The 19,655-nt window shown below is 40.3% G+C and overlaps 1 protein-coding gene across 1 annotated transcript; it reads left to right on the forward strand.

Moving 5' to 3' along the window:
• Nucleotides 1-372: 372 nt before the first annotated feature.
• Nucleotides 373-19,655, forward strand: LOC146161221 (uncharacterized). Its single transcript, XM_083385111.1, has 27 exons — nt 373-385; nt 512-597; nt 655-732; nt 848-998; nt 1,065-1,209; nt 1,394-1,601; nt 2,193-2,373; nt 2,997-3,219; nt 3,951-4,338; nt 4,803-4,946; nt 5,407-5,567; nt 5,994-6,129; nt 6,380-6,546; nt 7,200-7,452; nt 8,045-8,263; nt 9,041-9,290; nt 10,270-10,374; nt 10,657-10,837; nt 12,804-13,034; nt 13,633-13,825; nt 14,448-14,607; nt 15,129-15,294; nt 15,624-15,762; nt 16,175-16,299; nt 16,842-17,086; nt 17,691-17,784; nt 19,493-19,655. The coding sequence occupies exons 1-27, from the start codon at nt 373-375 to the stop codon at nt 19,653-19,655; spliced, it is 4,605 nt and encodes a 1,534-aa protein (XP_083241237.1).

Genomic DNA, 19,655 nt, shown 5'->3' on the forward strand with positions numbered 1-19,655 from the left:
CGTGTAAAGTCAAATACATTACTTTCCAATTTCCTTTGAAATACTCTTCCTTTAGAGAAAAAGTAAGCACCGGTTCATAAGTTGTGACATCACAAACATGAATCCATTCAAGCAGAACCAAAAGTCTGCGGTTTCCATTTTACAGTGTCATTTTTAATGTAGGACCGGGGTCTGTACGGCAGTTTATTAGATACCTGTAGTGTATACGCTTGCCGTTCGTTTGTTTTCTTTTAGATTGCTAGCCAGAAGAAATGTCATTTTGTTTCGACATAAGTGCTGCTTTGTGATGACACAAAACGTTTCCCACTTTTAATTACTTTACCACAGTTTCTGTGAAAGACTGACCTATGACACACAGCATTCTTTAAAGGCATGCCACGATCAAGTAAGTCTAAATTTATTGTTTTGTAGTAATTTTTGACTCGTTAATTTAATATACGTAAGTAAATGCGCTTATACCTCAATAGTGATAGGTATAGGCTACATTTGAATTTTTATTTCTATTATTTAGGTAACAGCTTGTCTTTGACGGAGTTTCGAATATTATTACGCGAGGAAAATTTCATCGATTTCTTTAACAAATTTTCTACCTTGCCAGTAAGTGCCGTGGTAGTTTTTGATTTACGGTAAACTTAAACTAGCAGTTATATTCAGATATTCGGTCAGCTAGTCACTTATGCGAAAGATAGTCAAGAGTTTATTTTGGATCCCTGTCTTCCAAAGAATGAATATGTAAGTATCGTCGTATCGCCTTAACGCTTATACCCCGCCTTAGTTGTCTTTTGTTTTTGGTAAATTGAATCTTAAACGCCCATGAGCACGATTTCATTTAATTTCAAATCATCAGGTGCTGAATAGAAATGGCCTGTTGGAATGGCTTTGGCGCAAGAGATTCAACTACTTTCAGAAATGTCACCTCTACAACGAATACCAACTTGCAAGGCATCTGCTAAGTCACGATTTTACCTCCAACGATGGCAGAAACTTTAAAGATTCTGGTAATTCTTTGCTTTCAAATATGTGTACGATACTTGCGGACGATTTTTTTTTATTTTTACCTACAGACAAACGAGTGCTTGTCGATGCTCTGCACTGGCTGTTGCAAAAGTGCTTCGGAAAAGTTTCGGCATTGCGAAGATTTCGAATCTTTTTACGAAAAACGGACCAGGGCTACAAAATGTATCGATTTTGGCTAGACACTGAACAACTGTAAGATGCGTAAAGCGTGGTACAGTCAAGTTGGTTGTTTTTTTAACACATTGATGGTCTCACTAAGCCAAGAAATAAGCGCCACGTTTCAGCTAAAAATAGACTATTATTATTAACGTGAAGTAGTAATTTGTGTAAATTATGATGCTCAATCATACAACCGCTATCAAACTGCTTCGAGAAGTGTTCTGCAGATTAAAAACCGGGCGAGCAACCCAATGCGGCTCTTCAACAAGATCAAGGACCGCTATTTCTCCGGCGCTGGCAACCTGGTCCTTCCTCAGCACTTGCTGGACGCGGCCTGGAGGCAAATGCCAGAGTCAATTCAGCGCGGCTCCGGCGACAACGACAAGCGAGTCTACGACTTCACATTTGCAGTCTACATGCAAAAGGTGAGTCTGTGGACCAGAATTGGATTAATAGTAATTTGTAATTGTAATTGATATAATTAGTTATATACAGGTTTTATTGTAATCGTAATTGTAATGAAAGTGAGAAATTTTCATTCTGTGTAATTTTAATTGTAATTTTAATTTGATGTTTTTAGCACGGAGTAATGTTAATGTAGTTGAAGCATTTAGAAGAGTAATTGGAATTGGAATTGGAATTGCAATTGAACTGAATTAATGTAATTGATTTAACTATGCTGTGGACCGATATACGATTAGGCTTAGTAAGTTGTAAAAAAATCCGATTCAGATACCCAAATGTTGGTCGAAAACTATACGGCCGATGTATTACCTACTGACTTTACTGGGGTCAAACAAGAGATTTATAAATTAAATTTTAGAAACGTAATGTTATCTCGGTCGTTAAGAAAAAATATAGCACAGTGCTATGAAAACATATGGTTAGCTTTGTTATTATCGCGAAGAGCCCGGTTGCGCCTTGTCCGTTCGTCTTGTTAACCCGCCTCTCTACACTATTATTTGTGGAAAAAATGTCGCAGTTAGGTCAAACAACGCAGTTTTTTTACCTTTTAGCTTTGCAAGACCCGCCTCTGTACCTACTGGGTTCCCCGCTACGTGGTGTCGGTCGCGATCAAGCCCAAGGGTGCCATGGAGGAGTCCTATTACTCGCTGGCGCTGCAGTACGTACGATTCAGATTGGCGGCAAGCGGGGCGGGCTTCGACCCGAAACCGACCAAGACGAGCGGCAAGTTTGGTATATGCACACTAAGAGGTTGCCTGGCGCGAAAGATGTCACCCAAAATGTCCTATAATTTTTACCATTTCAAATGCATGTTAAGTAGTCTTCTATTAATAAGGTAGGAAAGAAAGTTATTGATGCTTATATATAATCTACCGGGAATTCGTTTGTTATAGCTGACACTTTATTTTTGTTAGTTCATACCTTTAATTTCAAGCCGGTTTGAATGAAATACTTTTTTGTCAATGCATTCCTACACCGTGAATTTTATTTATCTTAATGTGTATTACACTTTGATTCAATTTAGTAGAAAAGTATATGCATTTACCCAAAGTGATGTTCTATATTTCTAAAAGCTTGAGAATCACACCGCCTCAAACAAAATTCAGCCAGTAAGGTTTAAAACTTAAAATATGATAAACGCATTTCGCCAGGTGTAGCGTATTTTTTAACGCTACATTGTTAAATGAAAATCAGGTAAGCGGTATCATCGTTTTTCACAATTCGAATCAATCCTATATATTTCGTTTGTCATCTTAATTGAAAAAATGTTTTCACAAGAAGGGGGGGGGGGGTCGTTTTTTACCACAACGTGTCGATTTTTTTTTCCTAAAATGTGTACAACCTAATACGTTCAGGAGGAGGATCCAAGCTCGAAGCAAGCTTGATCCCGGACGTAGTCGTTTCGTCACCCGATGGCAGCACAGAGCGCCTGATGACGGCGGGGAGTTCCCGGGACAGCAGCACCGCCAGCCAGAGCAAACGCAAGGTCAAGGTCTCGTTCGCCGAGCACGCGCCTCCGGGAAAATCAAGTGAAGACGAAGAGCTCGAGGATTGGGAGAAGGAAGCCATGAAAGAGAGGTTGTGTGTTTGTCATTACTTGTTCGGCGTATGTTTCCACTTGCATGTTGTACAGCACGGGTTATTAACCTCTTTTAAATCGTGGCCCTCCTTGAAAATTTTGACAAATCAAGTAAATTTTTTTATTTTACTTGCATTGGTATTTTTACATGTTCGTTTTTGTACAGAAACTGACGATGCCATACAGGCGTAATATATATTTCTGAAAGATTTTAAGAAATGATTTTATGTTTTATCTGTTTTAATAAATAAACAGTTTTAAGATCTTCGGATACGAAGACAAGAATCTTTCTTTTACATTTTATTGTCCGCGAGAGATCCTTACTTTTCTAAAGTGTTTCAGCTTAAAATCAATCACACATATTTCACAGTTTTGGTTTACTTTTCGCCGTTTAACGATTGTATAAACTAAGCGGTTTGCAGCTGGCGCCTAGCAGGGGTGTCGAAGACGCACGTGTTTGTTTTGCGTCTAAATGTTCGCTTTGACTGGACGTTACTTGGCTTTTTCTGATTATTTGTTTCCTTTTATGACGTCACTACAATCACTATTTTATGACGTCATACCCCAAACTATTTTGTCGTGTTATTATTCATTAACGTCATACAGGAATTCACTAAGCTGTAGGAAACAAAAGTAAAATGACGTATAGGGAACAAAAAAAACTGTAGGAAACAAAGAATAAAACTTTGCTTCCACAAACTGCAGAGCTACAAACAGTTGTTTTCCTCAGGCAAAAACGGAGAAAGTCGAAATCTGGTCGCAGGTCGAGGGACCGAAAGCGCTCTCCGCACGACGACCGGGGTTTCTCCGACAAACCGTCCACTCCTCCCTCGGGTGAGGATGACATCAGGGGAGCGGAGGACCCCGCCCTCGGACCAGGATCGTCTTCCGACAGCGTTGGAAGTAGTGAGAGCTGGGAAGGAATACAGTACAAGGTGGTAAAGGGCAGGAACGAGAAGCAGTTCAAGTCCAAGAGTCGCCACCGGACGCGCTCGCTAGCCACACGGAAGCAGCGATTCGAGCAGTTGCTCCAGAGCGCCACCGACCGACGGAGCAGCGTCTCCTCAGAGACGTCGGCTAAGGCAAAGGCCAAGGGACGCAGGAAGTCCGGACAAGCGGTGGGTAGCCTGTTTTGGTAAATCATGTTTATGCTTGTATGATATCAGGGTATACCCAAGGTGCTTTCGAGATTCATTTTAGCAAATCGATATAGGGATGTTAACCATGATTTGTAGTCCAACGCCGTGATTGCAAGGTAATTGTTTTAAAAAACAGTAGGTTATCAACGTGAGGTAACTGAACCTCTCGAAGCTAAGGCAATTTTTTGACTGATACCCTCTAAAAATACCTTAAACATATCAATTTTAGTTATACGTGTTAAAGTATATTTATGACGTCATTTAGAATCGGATCTAACCGCGGTAAGTATCGGACATCCCTGCCGCACCGTTTCTACACAGTGCATAATTCTCGCCGTTTCAATGTATAATGCTCGCCCTTTTGTTCTAAAAAAATGTAGAGGATAGAAAAGGAGATACCCCATAAAAATTCACGACACATGAATCCGACTTTATGTAAGCAGATTGTCGACAACGTGATCGACGACATCGAGCTGGGCGGCACTTGGGAAACGACTACGGTACAGAAACCCCCCGACAAGGAAAGCAGCAGCAGCAGACGCGACAACAGCGTAATGGAAACTATGGGCGGCAAGGCTTTGTTAAAGGTTAACTTTGCTTAGAGACGGCGAAAAAATTTTTTTTTGCTTAGAGACGGCGAAATGACACCGACCTAAGGCGAAAACTGCTACTTTTATATAGCGGCCTGCAATTACCACACCGAATACTGCGACACGTTGCAATTTAAAATATTGGGGGCAATAAAATAAAAAGCATCAGGTCTAAATTAATTAGAACTACATTTTTCCCGACAAAAACGAAAAAAAATCGTTATATTTCTAAACTTTTCGAATTTCGCTTGACAACGCCAAATATTTTAAATTGAATATTTGTAAAAGATACTTGATAAATTTACAATATTATATTCAACATAGTTTACGTCACACTAAACTTTAAACGTTTATTTTTCGGCGCACGTAATTTACCAGTGCAGCAGTTTGCGTCGTATTTAGTCAAACTATATACTAAACTAAATAGTCGTAACAGGTTAATGCGTTTTGCACACAGGCCGCGTTGCGTTTGAGTGGGACAGCGAGCGACGACAACGAGGGATTCATCAACTCTGCTCCCAACTCATTGTGGGATGTGGAGGTGGCCGACGACCAGGTGTCGAAATGTTCGCGCAGAAATTCGGAAGCGTCCGATTTAAGGGAGGAACTTGGCGGAAGGTAAATTGACTAGAGCTTTGCAATTTTAATTTATCCCATTTCATGTGATTTGCTGACTTACATCGAGGGTATCTCTTTATGTATTGAAATTTCATGACTTTCTTGGCTCCTAGTTAATGTGAAACCCAAATTATTTATGGTTTGATGGACTGTCGGCTAGTATTCGATACTGACTCATTATATTTAATACTAAAATGAATAATTATCTCAATCCTATGCGCCTTTATGGTATGGGACGGTGTGTTAAGTTTATTTTGCTTTTCAAAACATTAACGTAATTTGTTTGTAATTTAAAGCTAACTGTTCGGTTACTTTTTAGGGGAAAGCATTCGAGAAATGGCTAGTCTATAGCAAGTATTATCTAGTTCAATAGATAGATATTGGAATACGCAATTTATTATCGTGTTATTTCTGCTTTTTCCACAGCCTTCTGCTTTCAAGATTATCAGAAACACGACGCTCCAGTCGCAAGGGCTCGACCGAGTCGTTCATTTCCACAGCCACAACTTTGGTGGTAAAAAAACGGAGGCCCACCGTTAAAAACAAACCGAAGAAAACTAAGGTAATTCAGCAAACATTCACTTGGAAAGTTCCCTGTAGTCGTCTGAGTGAATTTTAGCTATCGTTTTACTTAAGCTGACTGCTGCAAAAATCGTAGTTGGTTGTCTGTTTAAAGTACACTCCTGTCATTTGATATGGATAATATTAAGACGTTTTTCTAAAAAATTATGTCGATCCTACCGATGACTGTTGACGGTGGTAGTGTAAAATCACCTTATGATTACTTTAGCCACGAATTCGTGTTTTTGCAGGTCACTACCCTCACGTTTAGCTTAAGTGGTGAAGGACCGACCGAGAACGTTAAAAATCAAACGCAGAAAGACGAAAAGCCTAAGAAAAAAGAGAAGAATGATAAACTAAAAAAGACGCAGCACGCTAAGAAGATGCCAAGAACTATTCACAAGTCAATCGATAAAATGTAAGCCTTAAAATATATTTAGGGTAAAATATATTTTTCATTTCTTCAACAATAATTGAACTATTTAATATCAAAATTCGGTTTAAGTTGTACTGACCTATACGCTAACGGTGCACATTACTAATAAAAGTATACACGCCTTCGGAAATGCTTAGCAAATCAATCGTCCTTTAATAAGTATAATCCTACATTCAACGCAAAGATAAATGATCAGTCCTGCGTTGAGGTTCTCGGCCCAACATGATTATCCAGATTAGGCAATAAAAACAAAAACATTAAAACAGCCAGGTGTATTACAATGGGGTAGCTGTATAGAATACAGTTATAAACTTTATGAAAAATCACATTTTGATGAATGAAAAACCGTATTTTTATAAACAAATATGTTAATAGGTATATGTAATTTAGTTACATTCAGTTGTTAACCGAATATTATTTTGATAAATTTGTGCTTTAAGATTTAAATCTCTGGTTGGATCGCAAATCATAGCTGAAATTCCTCTAATTATTTCGTATCGGACCGGCACCGATAGCACCATAGTATCGGGCGTGTACCGCCACTACAACTTGACACCGGGTATCGGCTGCGATCTTATATTAACGGACATCCCTATATACCACCAATAATGATAAATCCGGCTTGTGCTGGACAGCTCGAACCTGGTGCAGTTGACCGACAAAACATTCTCGATACTGGAGGACCACGAGTACAGGAGCCAGAGCGACAACGCCCGCGTGGTGCTAGCTCTTCAGTGCGACAACGCGGCGGCGCGACCATTTCGCCAGTTCCTGATCAACACGGACAACGACGAGATGGTGCACCACCTCTCCTTCTGGCAGCACGTTGAGTGCCTCCGCTTGGACTACAGCTTCGGCAGCATGACGTTCTTGCGCTTTGTCAAAGGGGTCAGTCTTGTGTTTTTCTCCATTATATCGCTTCCCTTCCAGGTAGCCATTATAATTGTTTTGTGCATGGAGCTATATAGACACCGTTCCAAGTAGCCTTATGTCATGGGCTGTTAGACCTGTTAAGACAGAAGTTGTTACGGTAAGCTTGGCGCATTTATATTTTTGAATTTGTAACCTTTTTACAACATTGGATATGATTTTAAATTTGGCGTAGATCAGTATGTTCGACAAAGGCACATTTTACCGTGGTATAGGGTATAAAATGTTTTTGTTTTAGACACCACATATACTTGATAAATTGTGGTTTGTGATCACATGTCCCTTGGTTGCAACTATACCAAAAACATGACGGGTCCGAAAGCAAAACGATATCTTAAAAATACACAACTTTCCATTACAGATCGACAATGCTTAAAACTGTAGATGCAGTTTTTTTTTAACCCACAACGATTCAATGATGATTTTGTAGCTGAAAAACGAGGTGCACCTTTATAGACTTCCAAAACCTAATCTGCATCACGTGCAAGCCTTTCTCGCACTCATAAAACTGCCCCGACCTTTGTTAGCACTTCACAACGCTTCTTCGCAGCTGAAGGCCATCGTTTCGAACTTCCTCTTGCCCACCTCCCCGTTTCGAATCGAGTCCCCTCCTCGCCTCCGAACCGCCATCGTTACCGCTATCCGTTCAGCCGACTTCACCGAGATGCCATGGCAACTGAGGAAGCTCCAGATGGAGGTCATGGAGGACCTCAAGTACTGCTACGAGGCATTCGCCCAGCAAGACGTCCACTCATTTATCACTGCCGCTGTAAGTATGGTTTAGCATGGAATATGGGTAAAGTACGACGGCAACTTATATCCGATAGGTTTTTTGTTTATTTTTTTACAGTTTTGGTCTTGGACAAGGTAAAGCATTTGCTGGAGTTCAGTGGTATGGCTTTATCTGTATGCTTGCCTCGAAATAAGCACGAAAACGAGGAACAAATTTTCCCATTTCTTTTAAGTTGTAAATTACGAGCAGTTACTTATATCCGACAAGTTTTGCTCTTCTATTTCAAACGATTTTAGTCATGAACAAGGTAAAAGTTTGCTAGAGTTTATAGTGGCATGTACATCTCTATATTTTTGACTAATAATGAGTACAGAACGAGAAACAAATAGTCCCATTTTAAAAAAACGAATGCAAGCTTTTTTTTTCAACGCCAAGTGTTATGTCGACAGGGTTTGAATACCACAATTTTTTTGTTTAGTTAGACCTAAGCTTAGATTGAAGTGTACGTGTCCGTCTTGCGCAGTCGGTATAGTATAAAGCTCTTAGCGTTGCTTCATTCAAGCCGGCTCTTTGTAACCTGAAAGCTGATTTTGTCTCTGATCTAGAATCCTACCACATTTTCGTCCAGGGTTTGCAATGCTAACAATACTTTGGTTAGGGTGAGAGTTAGCGTTTGAGTTTGGTTAGGTCAAATATTCTCAAATATTTATGCCTTCCTTGCAATCTCAACTTTGATAACTCATTTCGATACTGTTAAACAATTGTGGTTGGATTCTAGACCAGCGCCCTGATTTTGTCTGCCGGTGATTGCAGGCGTTTCAAACGAACAACTACGTACCGAACTCGAACGCGCTTCAGTGGCATTTGGGCGGCCAGCAGCAGCCTACCCCGCTCTCTGTGGTGGTTAACAAGCGGATTCCCGACGCCGCCCCGCTGGCCCCGAGACTGCCTGGGAGGGAGGAACTCAAGCCAACCGCCTTGTTTGATGAGGAAAAGATCAGGAAGGAAATGAAGCAGCGGATGATGCGCGCCCACAAGCTGGCCATCGAGGGTCACCTGCCAAGTGGGTGTCGGATGCATAGACTAAACATCTTTGTATATGGCCGTATTTGTCTAATTCTAAATAGAGGAATCAGGTGGCACTGTATAAAGACAAATTGTATTTGTTTCTCGACAAGCTTTCGCACAACCGTGATTCATCAGGTCAAAGTATAAATGAAAACAATTAAAATGCACGTAAAAGCACAAGCGCAAATAAAAGGCGATAAGGGTGGTGACGTCTAACATATCCACAGGCACATGCTCGCAAAAGCGTGTTACTGACGCAAAAACAATTATACTACGAGGCCTGCGCTTCAAGGTACGATGGGTGTAGTACAGCCTGCTATGAGGTGTTGTGTGACATAAAGCCCAAATCCCGATTGAGCCCGACATTTAAACAAATACAATTTGTCTTTATACAGTGCCACCTGATTCCTCTATATAGACTAAACAAACATCGATTAGTAGATCGAAAGAGTAATTATTAACCAGGGCTGAGGAGTCGGACTCGAGCAAGACCACGTAAAACTACCCGAGTCCCGAGTCCGACATGCGCATGCTCAGTACCAAATTTTAAAACTGACATGGCCGCCAACTGGATATTTTAAAGTTGGAATAGCATATGGTGGATATTTTCCAACCATGCATTGTAGATAAATGAATTATACGACATTTCTATAAGTAGATTACTGAATATTCACGTTATTTTAGTTACTTAGGCCTAAATTGGCGGAGTACAGGCTGTACATTCAGGGCCGGACTCGGGACTCGTCAAAATCGCACAATTGACCGGAGTCGGACTCGGGACTCGGGAGGATTCGAAACTCGGGAGACTCCGCATCCCTATTATTAACCTAAGGTTTTTTGCAACAGGAAAATGAAGCTAAAGTTTGCAACCCGTAATTCTTTAAAAAAAATATTTTAAAAATAATTTAGCGCGACATACATAACATCTATATGTAACGAAAAACTGTTGTAAACAAAAAAACGCTTTTATGCAGCTGACCGCGTTCCGGTGCCCGTTGCAGAGCTCAGTGACGATTCCGACGACAGTGACGTCAACGGGAGAATGAAGTCACCAACTCCACCGAAATCCATCCTTCTACGTAATATCGTTATACAGTTACAGAAAATCGGGACCTTTTTACCTAAGATCGGTGCACCATGAGTCACAAAAATACTTGTTAATTGGCTCCCCACTTTACTTTACTACATTTAGAAGAACATCATAAAATTTTATTACACTTTCTGTCTCAGCAACGATTGCAAACATGTTTCATAAAATTTCACATGAATTTTGACCTAACTTAAGAGCATACGCACCTGGGAGACGCAACGTAAAAATAGTTGAGAGACTCTTGTGTTTACCAATAAATTTAATCCACAAGGACCGGCGGTTGACATGAAGGAGCTGGCATCGCGCTCGCTTCGCCAATACCCTGTCAAGAACCGCCGGCAGGTGAACCAGATGCGCCTGAAGAAGGCTGAGCGTAACCCACAGGCGGCGAGCTTCTACCGGCCTACCAAGCGGGGAGCGCACTACCTGAAGAGACCGCTCACCACTCCCGCGTAAGTAATTTAGAAGACACCGAAAAGCCATTGCAGACTCACCAAATCTGTCGATCAATAATGCCTGAAATGTCAGACTCACCAAATCTGTCGATCAATGAAGCAGGGCAGGCTTGGAGAACAACTAGCCTGCTGTGAGGTTCGAGCTCACGACTTCCGGTCATACCGGGACCGTCGTTATAGAAACCCCTATAAGTGGATTGCTGAATATCCACGTTATTTTAGTTGCGTAAATTGTCGGACAACAGGCTGTAGAGCAGTGTTTCCCAACCTTTTTGACACTACTGCCCCTTGGGCTTAATATTATTTCATATCGCGCCCTCACCTTGCTTTACAGTAAAGTATTATATTGATCGTTGTCTAACATCATATTGTCTTCACTTTCGTTTCGATAAGCTGTCAGTCTTATTTTATGTTGTCTAACATACATTCACTATGGGAATTTATGGATTAATTAATTCACCAGGTTATGTCATTACCAGGAAAAATTCAACTTTCTGCACCAATACTTTAAATCAGGGGTCGGCAACCTTTTCTTGTCACGGGCACCAATCAAACTCAGAAAGGTTTCTGTTGGCCGCACAAAATGTTGACTAAGAATTGTGTTATTGGAATGTTAGAACAACTGTGAATCAGGCGGACCTCGGATTTGTTTCATACATACTACTAATGAAAAGTGTAATAAAGCTAGTTTGAGGAAACGCGATAACCTTAGTGTTTATAGATAGTTTAATCAGTGTTTGTTAAGCTCTTTAAGTCCTGGCGAGCGAAGCGAGCGCGATTACATTGCCGAAAAAAACAAAAAATGTTAAAAAATATATGTATTATATTTTTGAATAGGTTTTCCGTTTGTCCGCAACGGTAAAAAAACGCTAATCTATTCCAAAGACAGCATCAAAACGTAAACAAACTGGACGTAGTAAGATCATTCGCGTGAAGCGCGAAAAATTGTTGCCCGTAAATAGTCAAAAAGTATATAAAATGGACTCGTGTCTAGTTGTCAAAGAGGTGGCGGGCCGTAAGTTGGCGACCCCTGCTTTAAATATACAAACATTTTGCCGCGTATAAAACTGTGAAACGCAACAGCAACCAACAACTTTACATAAGAAAGCCAATTATTACGTAACAATGGTCGGAAAAACTAGTGTAAGTTCTCAGTACGAAAGTTGCCATTTAAAGTTAAAAGTTACCTACAGTCCTGTTTGTTACTATTTTTATAAAATTTTTTTTATGTAATACCCCCTTATGTGCATTCAGCGCCCCCCAAATTAGAAACAGACCCAAAACGCCCACTTGTAACTCAACTTGCCAACGCCCACAAGGGGGCGGTACCGCCCACGTTGGGAACCTCTGCTGTAGAGTGAGGGCCGGACTCGGGACTCTAAAAAATCGTACATTTGACCGGAGTCGGACTCGGGATTCGGGTTTATTTTTTTGGCCGGAGTCGGAATCGGGTTATTTTCAACCGACTCCGCAGCCCTGGTACAAGCAACTTCATTTTGAAGGGGATCCACAGTTACATATCATTTATTTAATGTATTCCTGGTAGGTCAAAATTTTTTTTTTCAGGTCAAAATTTATTAATTTTTTTGGTCAAAAAATAATCGCCCTAGTGATCAGATGTTCTCGAATCTTTAGGAATTTTTAAATCACCTTTTTTTGTGATGTGAGAAACTTGCCTAACATTCATTGTGCTGGAAAATTACTATTCGGTTACCAATTAGGTAACCTTATTTTGCTGAAAAGGAAGCACATTAAATGTCATTTAAAAAGGGCGACTCGATTTATTTATTTTTTGGGTAAATGCACTTTACCAAACAGAATTTTAAAGTAAGGACAATTTAAAATAAATACATTCCCAAAACTACCACGTTACAATATAATTTTATGCGTCCTGCCTAATTCGTCAGCAGTTTTACATAAAGTAGGCTATGTACCGGGCATAAAAAATGGCAACACTGCGCAGGAACTTCAACGAGGTGCTTCGAGAGCAGGTCCATCTCGAGTTTTTCAAGAGATTCCTCAAAGCGTACAGAGCCGACACCCCCTTCCTCTTTTGGATCGCGGTGGAGGCGCTCCGGACGCAGGAGAACGTCAAGGAGCGTCAGAACAAAGCGCGCGTCATCATCAAACGCTACTTCCACAATCCCAAGATGGAGGCGGTCAAGATGTTGCAGTGCACGTCCGACATCATAAGGTGCTCAAATAACCGAACGCTTTCGTAGTTACAAAAGGGATGTGATCTGGTCCTGGTGTTCTATATGATGCTGCTATATTGAGTTTTGTAGCTCAATTTTAATCAACTATACCGCGTTTTCAATTCAGACCCCTCTGTTCTATTTTAAAAGGCCATCATTACGATAACCAATTATATATATAGAAGATAAAACTATCCTTAAAACAGTGGTATAATCTGACCAATATTTAGGCACACTTAGTTGTATTACATTCAAGCAGGGGTTACCTATACCTACAACCATCCGATTAAACTTTCGGCCCGCAGCATATTTCTTACAAGGTTATTAATGGTTAGTTTGCGAGAATGTTTGTCAGAAGCAATACTAAGCCAATTTTTCATAAATATTACAATTAAACTACAAATTTGGAATGTTCATTCTTTGGTTGATTACATTATGTTTGTTCATTTAACAATAATACAATCGAATATATAAGGTCAAAACTTGATATCCAACTCGCGATCTTTAGTCTTTACAGTTAACCGTCACATCCCCCCCAAAAAAGTTTGGTTCCTGCTGTACTTAAGCAAATAGCCATCGAATTTATCGTCGTTAAAGGGAAATCCCCTATCTGGACGTGGTGACGACCTCGATGCTTTACTCGGCGCAGACTGTTGTGGCGAAGATGCTGGAGGACCGATGGTACCGCAAGTACGCCGACACCTTCACCGATTCCATATTCACCAGTTGCATGCAGGAGGAGGTGGGCACCGCCCACGTGAAGAGCAACAAACTAAAGCGAGGACACCTGGTAGGAGAATTGTTATTAGACAGGGATAATTTTAAGTTTTTTTTTGTATTTGGACCTCTGTTATCCTACATCTTCACCTGACTAGGTTCAGTTTTACGGTACATTTTGTCGTTAGTTTACCCATAGGGCAGCTCGGCTTGATGACCGTAAAGGTCCTTTCGCTCTCCTTGTGTTTTTTTTATGCTCTGTTTTTTTTATTCTTATTTCAATGTTTGCAAAGAAGCAAAAAAATAAATTGAATTTTGAATCTTGAATAATAGTAAACTACTGGGCCTGGTGTTCTTTAACGGAGAAAGTGGTTGTATTTCAACAATTTGCATTGCTGGCTATAGGGATTGCTATTTCGTTATGTTGACAATCTGGCTCTCCAAATAACTCACAAAATACGTGCAATAAACCAATGATAAGCTTTGTTACACTAAAAATCTTTAAATGAGTCATGCCTAAAACAAAATAGCTAAATCGTTTAGAAGCCGGACTTCAGTTGATAAACAACTTGATTTTGTAGGATTGCCTATATTAGACAATATAATTTTGTGCTGATAAAAAAAGGATTACACTAAATTAGACTCGTTTCGATCAAACGGTCCTAGTCAAACTAAAACAGTAAAAAATCCTGCAGAGACGCGCCTGGACCATCTTCAACGACTTCATCAAGCGTGCCGCCATGTTCATGCGCTATATGCGAAACCCGAGGTTTATGGAGATGTTCAGCGAGTTCCTTAAACGTGCCATTGAGCAGGACGACATTGTGCGACCAGTCGATGATAGCCTCCAGTCCGGTAAAATACTTAGGGTCGCCGAATATGCTAGTAATGTTCCAATTGAGAGCGCAGTAATTTTGGTGCAATCATTGAACGGGAAATTTATCAAGAAGGCTTGTACAGCAAAATACATCTTTCGATTACCGCGGTTTACAAACGGTTTAGAAAGTCGCAATAAGTATGGTTTGTCCCTCTTATCATACTTCGGTACGCATTCGTAAACTTGTTATTGGAAATCGTTCCGAATATTTAGTATACACAACTCTATAACTTCTAATAAACGTATAGTTTCTTAAAATCGTTTAAAACAGTATATCTATTAAAATATATAGTACGTCAACTACACGTTACGACTGCGTGGTAATATCACATATATCACTAAGTTTTACCAACGTTTGCTGATTCGGAAAGCTTTCTTGATCAAAGCAGCTACTGTTTTGATTGGCAGCAAATCGCGACAAGCTAAAGATTATGACTTTGCTTAGCGCTAACACTCAAGTATAGTCCTTGTTTTACGGTGACTCGATTTATCATTGCAGACGTGGTGGCGAACAGGAGCAACAATATGCCCCTGATCGACCTCTCTCGCCCAGTCGGTGACGCGGAGAAGGATCGCAAGTCCCTTAAACAGAGAATTATTAACGGCCAGCTCGTAACCTTTGACCTTCTACCCAACGACCTCAACTTTTGGCGGGAAATTAAGTGGTAAGTATCAGAGAATAGGCTATAATCGGCCATGGCTATTAATTGTTTTGTTTTAAAGAGCATTCGCATGTTGTATTACGTGATGTATATGGCTTTTTATTACTTACCGAGTCATTTAATTGTGCAAATGTCTCCTAGCTTTTGACCAACAGGTAGCAACATTCTTTTATCCACCTTCTGCAACCAGCAACCAGCAAAACGTTTGATTGATATTTTTTGGGTAAAATCATAACTTGTGCTGTAAAACATGCTAATTGTGCTCAAAATAGGTTGATTTAAAACCGAAATTTATGTGTTGGCTACCATGTATGAAATCTTGTGTTGGACAGCTACAAAACGATGAGCGACTGTCTGTCCGCCAAAGAGAGCATCGGAGGTTATTCCCCGGCGGACGCAGAACTTCTTAAGTGGAAAGCGAAGCTTATCGTGAACTGCTACCTCGATTCTTCCATAGCGCCGCCAATCAGGGTGAGCAACAAAATAGATCTTATGTGTTCCGGTTTAGATCCGAAAACTTTTTGTTATATTAACATATTCGTAAATGTAGGATTATGTTGGGTTTTTAAAACAAACCAATTCAACAATGCAATTTGATTGTTTTTGTTATTTGAAAGCACTGTAGCGCTGTCAGATCTAGCCTATATAGTTTGAAATAAAGTCAATCTTAATAAAAATAATAGAGCCATTATATTCGATGATATCGACATTTCGCCGTTTACAGACGTTTCGACGATACCTCATCAGTATTAAAATACAAGTCAAGATAAAACGTTTTTCTTTATTAAAATTACTAAAAAAAACTGTGTATTTTGTTCCAAAGTCAATCTTATTTTTTATTTAGCTTAAAATAAACGACAACATGACACTCCTTACTGTTTAGGTGAACGTTCCCATGGAGGTAGCGGAAATAACTTGCGAGTCGCTGCAAAATGGTCTGGTCGACCGCGGGCTCTTCCACGAGGCCACCATCTACGTTTTTCCTGTTTTGCTCACTTTCTGGAAAAGGTAAATTTCGATGGAATGGCCGTAGCCTGTATTGTGTGTAAGTTGGTTCTCAGCGATGTCAAGTCAATTATTATCATAATATGTAAACTGTAAAATATCAAAACAAAGATTCATACATTATTACGCATTCGTTCCTAGTTTAAAGTGATTTTAGCCTATAGTCTGCAACCGTATCTAGTTTTCCATGTAGGCTATAATATCGCAATTTACGAAAATATAGGCCTATAGTCTTAAGAGACCCTTGATGGACAGCTCTTACCTCGGCTTGATGGCTTACAGGAAAAATCTTAAAATTTAATTGGACGTTAAATTCTTTGTAGTGCAAACTAACCAAACAAATTGTTTCAAACTGCCATTTTTGGCGAAAAAATTGTAACCCAGTAGAATTTGAATATCCCCTGGCACCCTTGAGCGTTAGAAACGGCACCCCGGTTGTTAACCACTGTCTTAATGCAATTAAGTTCCTATTGCCTATAAGGCGTGTGAAAAAAGCCTTAAAGGCGCAGGGCCTTGTCTCGGCACTCAAAAATACGTTGCCGAAGGTTCTGCGATGAGCACTACAAGTACTTCCCGGTGCTGTCCAAGAAGTACAAGCGGATTTACGGGCTCAAGATGACGCCAGCCATCGCCGAGGCCATGAAGCGACAGAACGAGGCCAAGAAGCAACAGGCAATGGCGCGAGAGCTCTCGCAGCAAAAGACTGCGCGCCTCTCCACCCCAGACTTTCCCGATTACCTGCACATCGACCCGAGGAAATTTAAAAAGCGGCGCGGATCACCACACGGAGGTAGACTTAGCGCTTTTTTGCACATTACCATGGAAAGCTTTTTAGACATTTAGCCTACTACTCAATCGGACCCGCTGCGGCGTCGTTGTAGGAAATCTGTGTTTGTTTTGTTTACTGGAGTGATATCGCTGTCGAACCACGATCACATAGGATGAAAGACACACACAAACATATGTGTTTAATAACATCTGTGATCTAGCCCCTCGGAAGTTGCGGAAGTACACGATCACAAAGGTTATGCAGTTAAGCCACAAAAGGCAGTTAAACTCGGTAGCTTATGTTTTGTCAAAATTGTTTTTGTTAAACGACAATTTAAATTTTTGTTATCAGAGTTGGAATAAATTTTTTTCAACAACTAGTTGTTTGTTATTCGTACAAACAATATAAAATGGTTTTAACATATATTAAAACATGGATTGTATGCATATATTTAATACGATAAAATGCAAACTTATGTCTCTTCAGACAGTATTTTGTAGGCTACTTTTTATTTTAATTAGACTTTATGGTAGAAAAATTGAATTTATTTTACAGTTAACCTGAAATTGCCTTCGTTATTTTGAACATTTATTGCTGTGTAAAACCATTTATTTGCTTTACACAGAAGAAACGTGCACACGACTAACGTTTTCCGTAAGCAAGGGAGTAACTTTGGTAGAACCTGTCAGAAGAAAGTTTAATGTCATGAAAAATACAAGGTACACTTTTTGGCGGCCGAAGCCTCTTTTACGTTTTAATGATAAAATTCAATAACGTATATGTTTTATAAGGCCTATACTACTTTTATACTGTATTGGCCCGTAGGCCTTTGTTTACCATGTCTATAAATCCAACAAAGCTACACCAATCTAAATGTCTGTTGTCGTTAAACGCTGATAGGTTGATAGGTTAAACCAGTGTTTCTCAACCTTTTTCACCCCAGGGCGCACTTGTAAACCTTTCAAAACGTGGCGGCGCACCTGACGAGCGAGTCGACTGCTAACTTTGTTTGGATACTTTGGTTTTTGCTGGCAATTTTTATTACAACAGGCTCCCAATTCTATTATCTATTAAGCAGCTTGCGGAGTCGGTTAAAAATAACCCGACTCCAACTACCGAGTCCGACTCCGGCCAAATGTGTGATTTCGTCAAATTCCGAGTCCGTCTGCAACCCTACAGCATTTAATTTTCCCATTTACGTAACTAAATTAAGGTGGATTTTCAACAATCCCCTCATAGGGGTGTCATATATTTCATCCAACCACAATACATTGCTGGAAAATATCCACCATATGCTGTTTCGCCTTTTTAATTTGCATTTGGCGGCATTATTCGTTTTAAAATTGGTACTGCACACGTCGGACTCGGGACTCCATCAGTCCGATTTCAGCAAAAAAAATCGATTACGGTACGCCGAGTCTCAAATATGACTCCCGACTCCACAGACCTGCCATAAAATTCGATGTGCTCAATAACACATGCCTAAAGAGAAAGAAAATAAATGAAATAGGCCTTTCATGTTGTAAATTATGAAAACACACGGTATGTTAGTTAAAGTTAGATGGAAACACAGAAAAAGCCACAAGAGCAACAACATCTAAAAAAAACACCTAAATGGACAAAATAACGCCCAAAACTGTAAAAAAACAGGGTATGGGACGATTAAAGGACATTTTCTTGACATCGGCCGTTTTGGTGTCGACGTTTGGGTGCCAAAGTGTTTTGGCACAGGATTGTTTGCCTCTGTTTGGGGTTAGGCGCGAGTAATGGGTAGAATTAGAATTTGGGTTATGGTAAAAATTATTAGGGGAGTTTGTGTTGAAGTTATGGGTGGGGTTTGGGGTTAAGTAAAAGGTAGCAAAGGCCTTATTCTTGCCGTTTAGGACTTATTCGGACGAATTTCGGTCTTATTTTGATTTAAACGCTATTACAAGTATTAGGTATTAGTCCCATTTTGGTCTTACTCCGAACTGTTTTTTATGCCGAAGTTGCTGTTGTTTTAATTGTGGTCTTAGGCGGAAGCCCCGCTAGATTGCAATAGTTCCTCTTTCTTTGTTAGCGAAGAGCCAACATCAACCATTGGGACTTCAATAAGGGCTACGAATCCAGTCATATTGCTCAGTGTTTATTCACAGAAAATAGTGACTAGAGTTTATTCTAAAATTATTCGCAAATTCTACAAATAGGCCTAATACAGAATTTTTGTAACATTTTTTCCCCATTTTCTCGCGTCGCATCTGGCCACCTTCCACGGCGCATCGGTTGATAAACGCTGGGTTAAACGCTGATAGGTTAACCGTTAACCAATGATACTATATAACCTATAGCCTACTATAGGCCTACTATCATGTTGCTTTGTAACCAAGTCAAACGACATATTACGTCAAGCATTGACGCCAGTTATTTCTCTTTGTATCAACATTTCAGTGCCGACGTGCGGATGACCTTGGCAGGCTCCTTGCCACAGATTGGCAATAAACGGGCGGGAGTAAGGACGCCTGGAAGTCGAGGTGGCCCACGTGTGGCGCAACGGCGGACCGGTTTGATCGACACAAACCTACTTGAACAGTTCAGCAAACTGGCCAAATGA

The sequence above is a fragment of the Ascidiella aspersa genome, chromosome 3, assembly GCF_963924565.1.
Source record: "Ascidiella aspersa chromosome 3, kaAscAspe10.2, whole genome shotgun sequence".
NCBI lineage: Eukaryota > Metazoa > Chordata > Ascidiacea > Phlebobranchia > Ascidiidae > Ascidiella > Ascidiella aspersa.

Bases quoted from the DNA above. Each gene is read 5' to 3' on its own strand.
- LOC146161221 (XM_083385111.1), top strand. The intron at 16,300-16,841 runs GTAAATTTCGAT...ACGTTGCCGAAG, and splicing joins TTGCTCACTTTCTGGAAAAG to GTTCTGCGATGAGCACTACA. The intron at 17,785-19,492 runs GTACACTTTTTG...TCAACATTTCAG, and splicing joins AATGTCATGAAAAATACAAG to TGCCGACGTGCGGATGACCT.